The sequence below is a fragment of the Botryllus schlosseri genome, chromosome 5 (assembly GCF_051294905.1).
Source record: "Botryllus schlosseri isolate E-star chromosome 5, Bs_hap1, whole genome shotgun sequence".
Taxonomy (NCBI): Eukaryota; Metazoa; Chordata; class Ascidiacea; order Stolidobranchia; family Styelidae; genus Botryllus; species Botryllus schlosseri.
In genome coordinates this window covers 20014636-20032098 of record NC_137240.1, presented here as the reverse complement: position 1 = coordinate 20032098, position 17463 = coordinate 20014636, and the positions used below count along the sequence as shown (strand labels likewise).

The window sequence follows — 17463 nt, the reverse complement described above, 5'->3', positions numbered from 1 at the left end:
GAGATCATACAAGGCAAATGCCTCGTCGTAATATAGAAGTTGAATATACTGTCCCCGATATTACTCCGAAATACAGTTCTCACAGTTTCAGCTATCTCAGATCTGTGATCCACTGTAATCACTCGTTCATGATCTCCAGCAGCCTCATTTTCAATGTCACAAATATCACAGGAGTAATAGTATACAAACAACTGCAGTATGTATATATGTAAAATACAAATTTACACCAGTTCGTTATGTTTCTACGGTTTTCAAATTTTGAATCAAAGGCTCGAGTATAGCATGATATCCCATATTTTTAAAGCTGAAGTTTTTTCAATCACCTCAACATGAATATTCCTCCAGATGGATAAATACTTCACTTTAACATTGCCCAGTACGGTACAAAATAAAAGCAAGGGAGCTTGTGTAACATCTAGAACTACTAACGCATTACCAACTTCCCCATGATCTACAACTACATACAAATGGATACGCAGTAAACTTTGATCACTATTTGCAGCCGTTCAGCAGTTTTCGCTATATACCGGTATCTGACTGAATACGGCTAAGTTGCTTCAGGTTCGACTATACCCAGTGACGCATTGCAGATTCGGTGGATATATTACAGCTAAGGCAGGCACAATAAATACATCAATACTTACCATCCAATCCACGGCTTAATACAGCAACAAGCCATAAACTTTGCAACTTTGACAAAGACAACCCATGAAATGACCAACTCTATCAAACTTCCTCTTTTTCCCAATCCTTTTGAATTGAACGCTACACTGTACGCATGACTGGTCTTGTAACCAGATAATCCGGAGTCATTATGGCTCTGTAGGATAGGATAGGACGTAGTTTATTTTTGTCCTTGATGTTTTTGCCGCATATACACCGACTCATGATACACATACACACGATCTGCGCATATGCATACCATGAGTGCATGATGTGCATATGCCGCTGATATACCGAACGGCTATGTTTGCGTGCGATGATGTTGCTATTTTCGAATCACGATGTTTGTGTATTGTAATATATCCTGTGAGGATGTAACTATAGAAAGTAGACGTGGAATGGCAACGACCGATTTTGCTGCTTCGTTCCGCTTCGCTGAAGCTTTACTCAGACTTATTTTACGGCATCTACTGTAGGATTTCTGGCAATTTAAAAGTCGTCTTCCAGAGCGTAGAATTAACTGAATCTGGTCTTGATCGAAAGCTACTGTCACACTGACACCAGAAATGTCTGAATTATCGGCATTGTCCGAACAATCGATTAGCCGCAATGGGTCATCGTTATGGTCATTGTTTTGCGGTCATCCGATTGTTCTGAACAATGCAGATTTTAGATGTTGAGGGTGATTTTTCATCTAAGTACGGGGTCTGACCATATTTTGATTCATATTTTCGGAATCAGTGCGATAGTTGCTTTCGATCAAGACCAGATTCAGTAAATTCTGAGCTTTGGAAGACAACTTTTGGATTGCCTGAAATCCTACAGTAGCTGCCGCAAAATAAGTCTGAGTAAAGCTTCAGCGAAGCGGAACGAAGCAGCAAAATCGGTCGTTGCTATTCCACGTTTACATTCTATATTGTAACGATGCTTACTTGTCACTCAGCTGTAATAGCGATATAATGAAATGGTAAAGCGTCCTGCTTCTGCTTCTTGATCGGTAGGTCATATGATCAATTCCCGGCCATGTCAGACCAAAGACTAAAAAACTGGTATCCGTGGCTATCCGGCTCAACGTTCAGCATTCAGGGATAGCATGGTTATCGCATCTCAATCGTCAAAGCATCTCAATGGTGCAAACGAGAATAAGTCTGATATCTCTCTCCCCCCTCTCTCTCTCCTTCCCTCTCCCTCCCCCCCCCTCTCTCTCTCTCTCGCTCTCCTTTCTCTATGCTCCTTTTCCCTTCTTTCTCCCCCTCTCTTCTTTCTGCTCTTTTCTCTATCTCTCCCCCTCTCTCTCTCCTCCCCTCCCCTCCCCTCTCTCTCTCTCTCTCTCTCTCTTCTTTCTCTTTGCTCTCTTTCCCTTCCCTTCTCCCCCCTCTCTTCTTTCTGCTCTATTCTCTATCTCTCCCTCCTCCTCTCTCTCCTTCTCTCCTTCCTCTCTCTCTCCCTCTCTCCCTCCTCTCTGTCTCTCTCTCTCTCTCTCTCCCTCCCTCTATCTCAGTGACGATGATGATGATGATAATTATGATGATATCACTGAAGCTCAACGTGATACTCTTGCTTTATAACCACAGACATGGATGCCTTATCATGTCTCAACATGGAAGTATTTGTCATGTTAACATGAGTTTTCAAAACCATGTCGGTGTTTTCATGGAATTAACATGAGAAAGAGGAAGTCATGTCATTTCCATGATAAAATCCATGTTTATTTTTTACAGTGTACTAATCACAATCTTTAAACGAAGTGTGGCATGTAAAGATGATAACTGCTACTGACTAAATATAGTTGCATCCACATATAAATTTATGGGCCGAAAAGAGGTCCTGTTCGAGAAAGATAGAGAACTACTGGATTCAAGTTCACCGAAAACTCAGTTATTCTGTTCTACAAAACCCAGATTTCATCATTATAGAATATAGATGATCTCAATAACAATATTTGATCTGTTGCTGTTGTACGCTGACCATAATGTCACTAACGGAAGCCGAAGTTTGATTAATTTATGAAAATGAGAAAAATACATAGCGAAACAATATGACGTGATAGAGAAATTCTGACGAGAGAATCGGATTTAGCAACCTAAAATTAGCGTAAATCAATCATTAAAATTTTGGAACACATTATTTTTCAATTTTCAGGCCAGTTTAATTTTATTGGTCGAAAAGAGCTTCTGATTAAACGAAGATAGAGAAATACTGGATTCAACTTCACCGAAAACTCAATCATTATGTATTACAACAACCCAGGTTTCATGATATATGATTTCAATGACAATATTTGATCTGTTGCTGTTGTATGCTTGCCGTGATGTCACTAACTAAAGCCGAAATTTGATTAATTTATGAACATGAGAAAAATTCATACAGAAAAAATCTGACGTGATGGAGAAATTCTGAGTACAGAATCGGATTCAGCAACTTTAAACTAGCCTAATTGACTCAATAAAATTCTCGGCGAAAAACTTGTTTTCGAAATTTGTAGACCAGTGTAATTTATTTTTAATTCAAAATCACTAAATTATGCTATAGAGCAAGGGTTCTCAACATGCGGTCCAACGACGCATATCTGCGAGTTGTATATATTGTATTGATTAGATAAGACAGTGGTGCTTATAGCCTTATGAGGCTTTGTGCTCCACGACAATGGCACAATGGCAATTTAACAGTTCAATGCATTTCTTCTTCTTTTGGCGACTTCTCTTGCTACCACGATTCAGTCTCTCTCACTCTTCCACATTCATTCATTCATCGGATCTTTGCTGCCGACTTTCCAGCTCGGCTTACTGTACTTTCTGGGCTTTTCAAGTCACTGCAATCGCAGTGAGGTCGGCGATGAGGAGCCCAGATCAACCTATATCTGTGAGTTGTTTATTATGAACTCAAATATTGTGAGTGCCGCAATGTTACGTATCTAATAATTTAGCAATTTATTTCTTCGTCCTCTGTTGAAAACGGTGATTTTTATATGACTCTGTGTCTTGCTGATGACTTATTCTTTGATGTGTTTTGATTCTGGTTCTTCAAACTGTTTATGGTTTCATAATCGCCATTCGTTTGTACTCGCCCTGTACTCATAGCGAAAGGATTGTGCATTTCCACCCGTGCACCACCCCGGATATACTGGTGTGAACATTTTCGCATTGACAAATCTAATCTGGTTATTTTTGAATCTTCCAATGTAACGAGGTTCAAGTGACAAAGGCGAGTATTTATTAATGTATTAGATCAGAGATTCTCAACATGGGGGTCCGCGAAACCTCTAAACTTGTAAAATCATGAATAACTTAGTTTGAAATTCTTTTAATCAGAGAAAGCATGAGAGAGTTTCGCTTCATAATTGCTAAAACTTCAGGACTCACATCATTATAATGGCCGTCCAAGTTGAAATATGCTGCTGGACAAACTCATTTTTATTGCCACATTGCCAATAGCCTACTGATAGGAACATATAGCTGTTTAGAGACATTTTGTTCTGGTTGAAAAATGAAAAGCTGGATATAGTAAGGTCAAAAATGCTGACTTCGAAATGAATGCAAACATTATGGGTTTGAAGAAGTCAATCTCTGCAAATTAATGAAAAGTCCTTTGAAATAAAAATTTCTGAATTTGCTGAACCTCGAAATCAATTTTCTCCTGTGATATACGTAACCACTATCACGGAATAACTTCAACATTAGATGATGGATAGAAATGATTAGACTGGACGTGAAAGTACTGTTCTTTTGAAGTTCTGTCTCTCGATTTCTGTGCCATATATGCTGTGTCACCGGTGTCGTCGGAAGCGCTACGCTTTTACATTTACCATCACCCTTTGAGAAATGGATATTCGGCACTCGTTCATGTCATATCGAAAACGCGGAATTTCATGACAAGAAATACAGCTGCAAAATTAGCTTCGAAATTGTAATATTTGACCCGATTTCTACATAGATTATGATGTTATTTTCATGAAAAGTCATTTCTTTGCTGTTTATCACAAGACTACAGTCAATATTTGCACAAGACAGATGACGGTTGCACGATAATTGAGCTAATTTTATACGAAAATTTTTGGGGGTCCACGGGGGTCCGTTGCGATCGAAAAGAGGTCCGCGAACACAAAAAGGTTGAGGACCACTGTATCAGGTGAACTCAAACTGGCTACCCTGATAGGAAATTTAAAATTATATTGCAAATATTCAAGATTTCGTAGTCATCCATGCACGAGTAAAATCAGATATATTTCCAGTTTACCAATATTCTGAATGTCTAGCCGTGATATCCAATAAAATTGTACACCGAATAATGTCAATGTTACGATGAAGAAAACCACCAGTACTGCGAAAATAATCCGCACGTGGCGGTTCATCTTGGAAATCGCTGCGGCAAAGGAAGATTTGTTTATGAACCAGGTTTACGTTGACAATTATTCAATTTAAGATAGTTCACAAAGCGTTGCCATGGATACGCAACATGAGTTCAATTTGATATGGTAGAAATTGATTATGAAAGACATGAAATAAAGGACGCCAAAATACTTGTAAAAATGAGGAACATCAGTTAAAGATAAGTCTGCGTATTCAAAGTGAGATCAAAGAGCGAAATAAATATCGTACAATCATCGCTTTGAGCTGTAGATGTTTTCGAATCCTCCTTGTAAGTCGTTTGTGGCTTCATTGGCGGTTCGGCTTCTCGTCCGAAAGATATTACATTGTCATCCATATAAATGCTTTCACTATCGTGAGCAGAATCCATGTTTTTGTCCGAACAGAGTATCTGTACTTATTGTTCCGCTATATAGATGTAGAGGCCATACATGAATACAAAAGCGCTATTTCTAACGAATTATGCATAAGTATATTTTTCAGTATCGATTACCTTTCGCAATGTCATGAGGGTGACCACCTGATTTTCGCATGAAATACATATAAAATATATCTTGCTCCAGCTAGATACAAAATGATAAATTTAGAACACTGACACTCGTAGCCTTGTTTGTATTCATTGTGGTCTATGGTCAATAGTTATCTCACCTCACATCATGCAGGCGGTTTTTCTAAGCGATATATTGCGGATCACTTGAATCATTTACAACAGGACACAAAATTCGGTAAACGCGTTTATAAGGCGCCAATTACGCGTACAAGTTTCGATAAGTAACCTAGATCAGTGCTCATCAACCTTCTCCGCCATGGTACACCATTTTAACGTTTACTAGAAACTCGTACGCCCCTGATCACATAACGCACCAGGGGTGCTCAACGTTTTTGCTGTTATCCGCCGTATTTCGATTCCATAACACACTGTCGCATTCGGGCGGAGTGTCGCCAAGGACCATACACTGATGTTAAATTGGTTACTGGGATCTTCACACAGCAGAGAGCCCGTGTGGTGTTCTGTGCCATCACTAATTTTTCGAGATATATACCAAGTTTCAAATTGTAGAAGCAAAACAACCCGAAGACTTACTATCTATTCACCAAAACCGCGGTATAAATGTTAATAAATGATATCTGGGTTCCCTTTCCAGTGGCGCAGAGCGCGAAAAATGTTTCCACCAGGAAAATTAATTTATTCAACAATATTGGTTGTATCATATATTAATGTAAATTATTTTTAAATTCGTAGCCCAAGTGATCAGGTTAACCGGAAGAGCTGAAAGAGGGGGTGGCTGCGAAAATCTTAGGCCCAAAATTAATGATGTGCATTTCCCGGTTTTATTAATCACTTTTGTTACATTTCGTTAGTTTTTAACCTCCCATCAGTGTAACTAAGAAGAAAAAGTCAGACAGCATTGTTGCGTCACCATGCCAAACTACGTCACAATGTCTAATTCGAGGCTGATTTTGGGGGTTCAAGGACCAAGAGAAGAATAAAATTCATATTTGTCTTTATATTTTAGGTACATTACGATATTGATGGAGGCTGAAACCCCAATTAGCTTTGCTATTTTGAAAAAGACAATAATACAGTACCGTTACAATCAAGATCAGATTATGATAAGTTGCAGAAAGTCTCCAAGATTATTCAAGGATTGTTGTTGTTGGGACTTTTTGTGTGGCATTGCCAATTTTCCGGTAACCATTTCAGTCAAATGAGACTAAAATAACAGCTGTGTGATATTTTTGCGGAATGCAACATTTTTGAACAGTTCGAAAGAAAAGGGTTGACAATGTCACTTTGTAGAATTATAGGTCACATATCAATAGACATGTGGAATGATATGGCATATTTGTAATCAGATGTTTTTGTGTAGGAAGGTATGCAATGAGTTCCTTTAATGTGTACAAGTCCTAAATTTAGTGGTCTCGTATTTGGTATTATTTTATTCTTATTGCAAGCTCTGTTGAATTTAGACCAATTCTTATTAAATATTGGGCAATAGGAAACAGTTATCAGTAATGGTGATGACCTGCGTCGAATTCATATGATGGAGCGGTTAATTGAGGCGTTGATAAACCGACAATATTTGGAGAAGGATGTGACAATTCTGTACCTATTGGTCTGGTAAGTTGTTCGCAAATATACACCGTATGCTATCACAATCTGCAACAATTGCAGATACTTTGATAGCTCATATTCCTGGAAAATAAAAATTGACGGACCGAGCAAACCAACAGTAGTCAACTACTGAGATCTGGTACCGTGCGTACCGTCCCATTATAATGTCACAAAATGATACTTGTAAATATTTTTTTCGAGTCGATCTTACAGGATCATGCGCAGAGATCTTCAACTTAGAGAGAATCACTACTACTCAGGCAGAAGTACCCTATAAATCTCTACTCAGTTACAAGTAGAAGTAGCGATTTCTCTAGATATGCCCAAACTATTGTAGCATTAGAAAATGATAAGTATGATAAGTACTCGAATAAGAAGTTTCAAAGTTGATTTTATAGAGACGTCGCATACCTGCAGTAGTCGAATAGAGCTTACAAAATTAAATCAGAATGACTTGTGTCGGGATGCTTTTTAAATATAATTTTACTTTCCAATTTCACTTAACCATATTACAGCATTTCATTTACTTTACAAAATACAGACACCATTGTTGATACACAATGTTATTTCCAATTTTCTACTAGTTGCTGACTATTACCCCGGACGAGTCCACGACACTCTTCAAAATCCTGAATGAAAGAAACTGCATAGTTTTACTGCAAAGACGCTTTGTTTAATGTGGGAGTGCTCTAAAACATATACATCAATAGCCAGTGCAATTATTCAAAACTTACTTGAGTACTCCAAAAATGATTAGTATTTTGTTACTGACGACCTCTTATGATTGGTGATTTCGCGAATACCAAATAAGCAGCACCTTGTATCAGCCTACTTTTTCCAAGATATTGCCCAGTAGTACTGGTTTATTAAATTGCTACAATGTTTGTGTTGCTATCGAATCTGATACACCTTTATCGATCTCATAATGATCAGAAGTCTGTAAGTTCTTACTAATATCTCTTTCAGGTTTTCATCGCTCCGTATTCAACCATGCTTAACAATTCCAACGGTACCTGTACTTGGATGGACTCATCTTTCCTTAAACGTTGACAGTTTTGATGAAGCACTTCCCCTTCTGATCGCAGTTCATTGGATATTTAATATCCAACAATATTAAACGCAGTCTCACCTTTATTATCTCATACCAGATCAAACTGCCTATAGTGTGGAGCTCACAAATTCCGCTGTGAAGAATACCAAGATGTTGCCATAAAAGGGATCATAATGGACTGGCGTTAATTGACGAAAAAGATACTGTTCCATCTGATAAGGAACTGGTAAATGTGGTGCCACCAATAGAACTGCCATCATCATTTTTGGGTCTTTGAGTAAGTTCAGCCACAAATCGGTGATGCTAGACCAACTATTTTCAGAAAGGCAGCATGTTCGTGTGATGGAAAAAGCTGAAAAATATGCCGGCAATAGCATATTTGTTTACTTTCAAAAGCATTTCCATTCTTCCATATTGCGTAACGCGACGATATGCAACAGCTGGATGTAGAAGGATTAGGGTAGAAAGCCTTTCCATTCAATTGGATGGGATATTTATTTCACTATTCCAATATTACACCGTATGGGGGGAAACGGTAACCACATAGACATGGAGGAAATTTCCACCTTTTGGATTTACAGTGTGTTTGCAGTTTTAAATAAAAGATCAAAACCTGCTTGATGACCCCGAAAGAGAAAATAGCTTCGATTCTGATCTCATAATTATATTAGCACACGATATGATATTCATATTACACATACCAAAAGATTGGTAAAAGATTTGTACAAACAACACATTTGTAAAATTACACTTCCATTCTCATAACACAGAAGCAGGTCCTATTGATGGATAGCCTACTAATGACATAGAAGGGGATTGAATCACGACACTGTAAACGTACACGGAAAATATCTACACAATATGGGTTTAATGCTCGAATTTAAAATATTGAATGCGATGGAATGACCACATTCTATACCAGGGGTGTCAAACATACGGCCCGCGGTCCGCATCCGGCCCGCCAGACGGTTTCGTACGGTACACGAAACAATTCTGAGTAGTTCGAAAAATATTTAGATTATCCAGCATATATTTGTTCCAAATGTTCAGATTTTTTGTTGGTAATACTTCCATGAACTAATCCCTCCAGACAGCAAATGCCGAGCGTATTCATGTTCTACCTACACTCTTTGGGAAATGAGTGTAGGCCACCCTGCTGTGAGGGTGTGAATATACACCTCTGACACACGAAACCAGAACCTACCTCAGACTTTTACCGCGGTATAAACCGAGAAAAACATTTTAAGCATAATTATGCATGCAAAGAGGAGCGTAAGAAGGTATGCACCTATGTACGTACGCTTTGTGTCCGCGATATAATTCTGAGTTAGGTTCAGTTTTCTTGTATCACTATTTTCGACCCTTTGGGCGCGATATTATAACCAGCCGACCGTGGTGTCGTGACATCACTCTAGTTACCCTTAGGGACAAGTTGGTGACCTTGACACCCAATTTCGGAAAGCCTAAGAAATGCACACTTAGATCAGAGTTTTTTGGGAAAATTGACGAAAACGTATTTGTTCACAGAAGCGCAAACATCAATGCTAAACCACTATATGCAGTAACATGGTGAATATATTGGTTACAAAAAAGTATAATACAAATATCTGTGGTGTCGATTCCTGCTCAAAAGTTACACAGACACAACAAATCGAATCGAAACTTAATAATAAGTAACTTAGGGTTACTATGCGTCCTCCTTTAAGAGGTTTTGTCCTCTTTTTACAATAAATTGAAAGTGTCCCGGAGGACGCCTAAATGACCTCTTTTTCTATGAAAAGGATTGAAATATCATGATAAATGTGACTTCAGCTGACGTCGGAGCTCCGTACAAAATCTGGTAAATCAAGAGTCTAGTAAAATATAGTCTACACAGTTCTATCAGTCGCAAAATTTGCAAAATCACCAGTTTTCCTCTCTGGTGCTGGAGCTTTCAGAATTCATGATAAGTGTCCTTATTTTAAGAGACCAAAATTTGCTAACCCTAACAAAACCAAATTAATAAGTCCACGTTTGCCATCGAATCTTTTGTACTCCTCAGATCGCAAATCCATGACAAACGCCAGATTACCACTAAAGCAATGGGAGCGTAGAAATATGCCAACTTACTCCAATCAAGGCTAGAAAAAAAGTCTGGTAACTGAGATACAATGGTAATATACTATTATAATAATCTATAAATGCTTGATATTTGAAAATAAAGTATACTAGTGAACTAATATTTTCGAATTAGATGACTGGTCCGGCAATTTGAGTCCAACACCCCTGCTGTTAACGTCCTCAGTTGATGTCTTTACACTATCGGCTTGAGTTTCATTTCGACAGATTTGAGTGAGTAGTGGTATCCCTTCCAATGGTACCAGTTCACGCCATCAGCATACGAGTTGTGCGGTCCGCCTTTGTGGTAGATGCCGTTTAAATTGGAATGGTGACAACGTTCGTACCACCATGCGCCCTTGTTTGTATTTGCGCAGTCAGCAGACGCAGCGTCGACGTTGTGATCCTTTGTGGAAAATCTTTGTCCGTTTTGACGAGCTAACGAATCGCCGGCAGTTCCAGAGTATCCAGAGATGCTCAACGTGAAATCGTTCTCAGGTGCGCCGATATCAAACCGCCTTAAAAGAGATCAATTGAGATTAATTCCTTCCAACAAATTCAATTTTTTTTTCTATTTCCGAGAATTGGGTATATATTTCAAGTAACCGGGGTCTAATTTTGGAAATGAAAAGATTGGTGTTAGAAATATCAAGGACATATGGCTAAGCTTTTGTACGTTTCGTATTCCAGACTCCTGTATCCTGATACAGCTGTTAAGTATCCATAGCTCCAAATTTTTCGTCGATTTGCCACGTGTACGGGTGTGCTACCTGCCATTGATCTTGGTCGCATAATTTACCAAATGCGCCGATGTGACCGGGAGTCACACATCTTGGGGTTTGCAACAAAAGAACTCTCAACATGTACCACGTTATATTGGAAAATCGCACAATGGTGACAAGTTGACCTCTTCACCACAATGTCATGTTTGACTGTGGTCAGATAACAGCTTCGAATTCAGTCATTACACACAACACCCTTAATAGGTCAAATCCTATTAGCAATCAGTATTTTTTTATAGTCGTTGATACTAACTGAATGCAAGTAGAAAAACTGATGTAAGTTAGGAGTCACGATTTTCAATCTGAGTTAAAAATGAAAGAAGTAGGCTAAATCTAGAAAATGCGACGTTAAGCACAGAAGTGCGTAGTTTTAAGAAATGGATGTGGAAGGTTTTATTAATGAATTGCCAGAAAGGCATGCGAAGTTGCAATAATCACCTTTGCATTCAAACCATCTTAAGCAGCAGAAAAGATCATTTCAAAAATTACATTCTGATACCGTGATAGGTGGGCCACATCAAAAGTTTTTCATGCGGATTTCTCTCATATATTTGATGCAAATCCGTCCAAATCCTACTTTCTACTTGACATAATACAAGTTGTAAAAAGGGGTGGTTTGATGATGACAGCAAGTGAGGTAAATAAGGAGTTTTAAATTCATAACTAATCGAGTCAGTAGTGCCAGTACGATCAACCTCCTATGATTCGCGTGCAGGACGTCGTCGAGGTAGGACGTACCAATCAAGACAGATAGCAGCTGTTAGCGGTCGAGCTACTCGCCGGACAGAAGGTGTTATTGTGACTTCTTACCAGTGTTGGGATCAAGTCACTACCTTCGAGTCACGAGTCATTTCGAGTCATTGCACATTTTGACTCGAGTCAAGTCAAGTCAATCGATTTTCAAAGGTGACTCGAGTCAAGTCAAGTCCCCCGATTTTTGGAGGTGACTCGAGTCAAGTCGAGTCAAGTCAAGTCAAGTCACGAGTCAAGTCACATTTCAAGTCAAGTTGCCTTTTCGAAGTATGAGGCATGATTACGTCATTGCAATTTGCTAGATGTCTGAAATACAGATTGAGTGGTCATTAATTCCGAACCGATGAACGAATATAGAGTTGAATATATTCGCAAGAAGACGCTGTATCTCTCACATATAATACGTAGAACTGTTGAACCTCGTATTTGCATAGCCTCAGTTTAAAGTTACCAGCCAAAATAGAGAATAGAAAAACGAATTGATAAGATGCAACACGTTACCCATTTACCAATTGATGATACAATTCGAGCCTGCGCCAATGGTTGAGAACTATATTCCATTTCAATAAGACAAGAGGTTTGGCTAAGGTAACAACAGAGAACAGAAATAGACATTTCGCTATTTTATTACTTTACTACTCGAGTTGCGACAACGTAAGCTGTAAGCTTCGATCACTTCGTTTACGGTCAATTTATTTGTGAGAGAACAATCGAGACTCAGTGAAACGCACAATATTTGAATGATTATTCGCTCTCACGGGTTACACCAGCGTTTAACGAACAATCCGAATATATGCAAGATACAGTCATTTTTATCCACACCGATTACTTGATGACTTGAAATTGACTCGTGAATTTTGGTCCGAGTCACGAGTCAATCCACATTTCTGATACGCCGAGCCAAGTCAAGTCAAGTCATTTCAGCAAAGTGACTCGAGTCAAGTCAAGTCATGCTAAAAAGGTGACTCGAGTCTGACTCGAGTCAAGTCATGACTCGAGTCATCCCAACACTGCTTCTTACCATACTTACATCATATATTTACCGTTTACTGGTTTATAAGCTCGTGTATTAAATATGTGGGGATTAGGCGGGCAGCAAAAGCGCTCCTCTGATACTGAGCTTGAAGGACCTGCGTCAAAAGGGGCCTCATCTGCGTCAAATTCAGAATTGGCGCATTCCGTGGTAGTTAAAGGTGTTAATCGGAAGATTCGGCAGTACAACCCATTTGTTATCAATAAAACGTTGTACAGAGTGTTAGGGGGGGGGCATATACTGACCTCAGAGTGTTACCATCAGGTGACTTGTGTATTCAATGCGCCAACCACGCCCAAGTGGGAAAGTTACTCAGTTGCACTGATCTAAAGAAAACCCGATCGAGGTTCGCGCAGAGCTATTCAAAACAAAGCCTAGCGAGGTACGCGGCGTTATTTCGGATGTGCCTCATGATCTTACTGACGAGGAAATTAAGCAATCCCTTGCCCATCAACATGTTAGCTACGTTCGTAGACTCACCTATCGCACGAAGACTGGAATCAAAATGAGTACATCAGTACTGCTTTGCTTTGCTTCTACTATCCTACCGACAGTAGTTAGAATCGTATTTCTGCAGTTTAGAACAAGGATCTATAATCCATCGCCGACACGCTGCTTTCAATGTAATAGATTCGGGCATTAAGCGAAATATTGCCGTGGAAGGAAGAGGTGCACGAAATGTGGCAAAGACCACGCTTATGAAAACTGTGATAGCCAGACCCCCTTTTGTGTCAACTGGAAACTAGCGCACTCTGCGGGTTACGCAGGATGTCCTAGATATAAGGAGGAGAGTAAGATCCAGTCCATTATGGCAAATTCCAAAGTCGATTATTGGACAGCTCGTCAAATGCGTCAGAGAGAGAATCAGGGATACAGTGGTATGCAGCAACAAGTCACAACACAAGAAGATCAAGTACGACCTCCCACCACTGGTACGGCATGGAGGCGATCCACAGAACTATACCCCAAACGGAAATTTCGGCAGAACAATGTGCACCAAATACACACGCTACAACTGATGGAAGTCATATTACAATCCCGACCAAAGCCTTTTTCACTTTCATTGCCGAAGTAATAAAAAATACATTATTCGCCCTCGAGGCTGAAAAGGAGTTATGCATTGAATCCATTGTTGAGGAATCCGCGGGAAACAATCTCGGTATAATTATTCCCGCTATACCAAGAGAAACTGAACAAGATACTGTATTAGATTTATCCGTTGATACACCTGCTGAAGAAAGTCAGGTACCAGGTACAAGTTTGTCAACAAACGGCAATAAGAAACTACGCAATCGTGAAAAGGGCAAAAAAGGGGCTCCAAAGGATCCTTCAGGTGAACATAGCCAACATATGGAGACGGGAGACAAGTAGGCTAATCAAGATGCCATTATCATTTATTCAGTGGAATTGTAGAGGTATTTACAGAAAGTTGGACGAATTGAAAGTTTTTCTACGGGATCAAGTAACGAAACCAGACGTGATGGCCATTCAGGAAACTCATCTCGTTCCTAGATACAACCCTACGATTCACGGCTATGTGCTGATCAGAAAAGACCGGGACATCCATGGGGGCGGTGATTGTTTATTTATAAAACGTCAATTACCATATATGGAGATACCCACGGACGATGTGTCGCCGATTGAATCTCAAATTGTACAGATCGGAGGAATCAAAATTATGAATTTATACATCCCTCCAAACAGACGCATATCACGCTCTCACATGGAAAGCTGCTTTATGTACTTGATTCGCGCAGCATCATTATTGTAGGCTTACCATATTTCGGAAATGAAAAAAGAGGACACTTTTTCAGAAATTTCAGACAAGCAAAACTGGAGAAGAACTCTCAAAATCAGGTAAATTTCACCCGCTTCATGATCGGTTGACTAAAAAAAAAAAAAAAAAAAAAAAAAGGTCATCACTTCCGCTCAGAGCTCAAAAACACGTTTATCACTCCACGTTGCCAGGTCTTCTTTTCGCTCAGAGCTGAAATCACCACTTTTCCCTCCGAAATACCCGCCGGAGCTTCACTTCTGCGCTAATTTGCGGCATATCACTCGCAATTTCCTCTAATTCTGACCTAAATTTTCAAAAAAGAGGACAAAATCTCAAAAAAGAGGACAAAAGGGCGTCCTCCGAGGACACTTTCAAAAAAGTCAAAAAAGAGGACAAATCCTCTTAAAAGAGGACGTATGGTAAGCCTACATTATTGGCGATATGAACGCTCATCACCCGCTGTGGGGAGCGAGACGCATTAACACCTGTGGACGCCACCTCTACCATGTGATTGATTCAAAAAACCTGGTAGTCATAAATACGAGCATGCCCACGCGTATATCAATTTCTCATCCAACAATGGGTCAAGGATCACTTTTGGACTTGACGAACGCAACAAGCGATATTGCACATCTCGTGCAATCTGATGTAACGGACCACTTGTTCGGGAGCGACCACTATCTTGTACTCACAAAGCTATCACATTATGAACACTCGACCGTAACTCACCGTAGCTCATGGTCGCTGAGAAGAGCCGATTGGGAACACTTCCAACATGATTGTTCAAGGAATCTGGAAAAAATTGACCCAACCCACCATTTGGCGGTGGAAAAGACGACCGAAGCTATCTTAGATGCTGCATATTCTAATATCCCTACTAGTAAACCGATTAACAGAAAGCTGTCGGTCCCCTGGTGGAACAAAACATGTGCCATATATGTGCGTCTCAAGCGAGCAGCATTTCAGAAAATGAAACGAACGTTTCGTGAGAGCGATGTCATAATTTTCAAAAAACGCCGAGCAGCAGCGAGAAAAGCAATCGTGGAAGCAAAACGGTCTTATTGGCGTGACTTTTGTGATTCATTAAATAGCAATTCTAACATATCAAAAGTGTGGCGCGTAGTGAAATCCATGTCTGGGTCACGGTCTTGGAACCAAATACATCATTTAAAGGCGGGCGACAGGGTGGTAACCGATGAAATAGACAAGGCAAACGAGTTGGCCAAGCAATTCTACAATGTAAGTAGTGATGAAAACCTCGACGACGAATTTAGATCTACCAGAACTACCTTCGCAATAGATCATATACAACCAATACTACAACAACCACGAAACGATTGGGACCATGATTTCAATACAGAGTTCAACATGACCGAGTTGCTGGCGGTAATAGAAAAACGTAAATCGACATCACCCGGCGCAGACAGGATATGCCATCAGATGTTCACTAACATGAATGCCAAAAGTAGAGAGACCGTCCTCGCAGTGATAAATAATGTGTGGGTAAACGGAAGGTGCCCTGACGAGTGGAAACACTCGATAGTGGTACCAATACAGAAAAACGGTAAACCGATCGGAGAAGCGTCCTCTTATCGTCCTATATCGCTCACGAGCCATTTCTGTAAGGTAATGGAGAAGATGATTGCGAATAGATTACGATGGTTCCTTGAGACCAATGGCCTCATCCATCAAGCGCAAAGTGGGTTCAGGATGAAACATTTCACGAGTGATTGCATCCTGCTACTGCACGATGAAATATATAAGTCCTTGGCTAACAGAAGATCGACGTTGGCTATGTTCATCGATTTCGAGAAGGCGTATGATATGGTATGGCGCGATGGCCTAATCTATAAACTTCACTCATTGGGAATAAATGGTAATTTGCTACACTGGATCAACACATTCATAAATGGAAGGTCATTTCATGTCCGCCTGGGTAGTTCCGTGTCAGATATCCAGCAGCTAGAAAATGGCATACCTCAAGGTTCCATTCTTAGTCCAGTCTTATTTCTGGTGATGATAAATGACCTGCCAGATGTGGTGACATCAAATATGAATCTTTACGCCGATGACGTATGTATGTGGGAGTTAGGTCCGGATGCCAATAGTCTTATAGATACAATGCAACAATCGCTACACGAATTGTCACGCTGGTGTCAGAAATGGGGATTTAGAGTTAACATGGACAAGTCTGCGGCCGTACTATTTTCTAGACGACGTAAATTACCTGAAGTGAAATTGGTTTTTAATGATGCTGCGGTTCACACAAAAAATGAGTATAAATATCTTGGGGTTACGTTTGATGCTAGATTAAGCTACAGAGCACATTCGTGAATTGTCACTGAAATCTGCACCAAGCGTCTTAATCTACTGCGCCTTCTTAGTGGCACATCTGGGGGTGCGTCCAAAGACTGTCTCCTGACCCTATATAGAGCATTAATAAGATCGGTAATTGAATATGGATTCGAGGCGTACATGTTCGCCCCTAAATATGTGATCAGATCAGTGCAAGCTGTTCAAAATGCAGCACTCCGACTTTGCTGTGGAGGTATGCGTAGTACCCCGATATAGGCCTACTCTTTGCAACACGCGTGTAACGAGCTGCCAGTTCACTTACGTCATTTACAGGCCTGTTTGAAGTTCCGAGGAAATATATTATCGGGCAATGATCACCCCTGTCGATCTCTCGTACAACAATCATGGCATGAGATTTTCCCATCGCATTCCTTCAGAACATTTAATATGGTATCGAACATACCTGCCGTGAGGTATATATCTATATACAAGTCTGACACTTTCTCCATACCACCATGGGAAGACATTC

At 40.0% G+C, this 17463-nt stretch overlaps 2 protein-coding genes across 2 annotated transcripts in view; both read right to left on the bottom strand.

The window, feature by feature from the left end:
* The window catches only part of LOC145439845 (microfibril-associated glycoprotein 4-like), a 532879-nt gene that overhangs the window by 471937 nt on the left and 43479 nt on the right, over positions 1–17463 (bottom strand). The gene's annotated exons all lie outside the window — the stretch shown is intronic.
* The window catches only part of LOC145439945 (fibrinogen C domain-containing protein 1-like), a 34657-nt gene continuing 27684 nt past the window's right edge, over positions 10491–17463 (bottom strand). The window contains exon 7 of the mRNA XM_080317611.1: positions 10491–10812. Coding sequence (XP_080173737.1) covers positions 10491–10812 — 322 coding nt within the window. The remainder of the gene's footprint in view (positions 10813–17463) is intronic.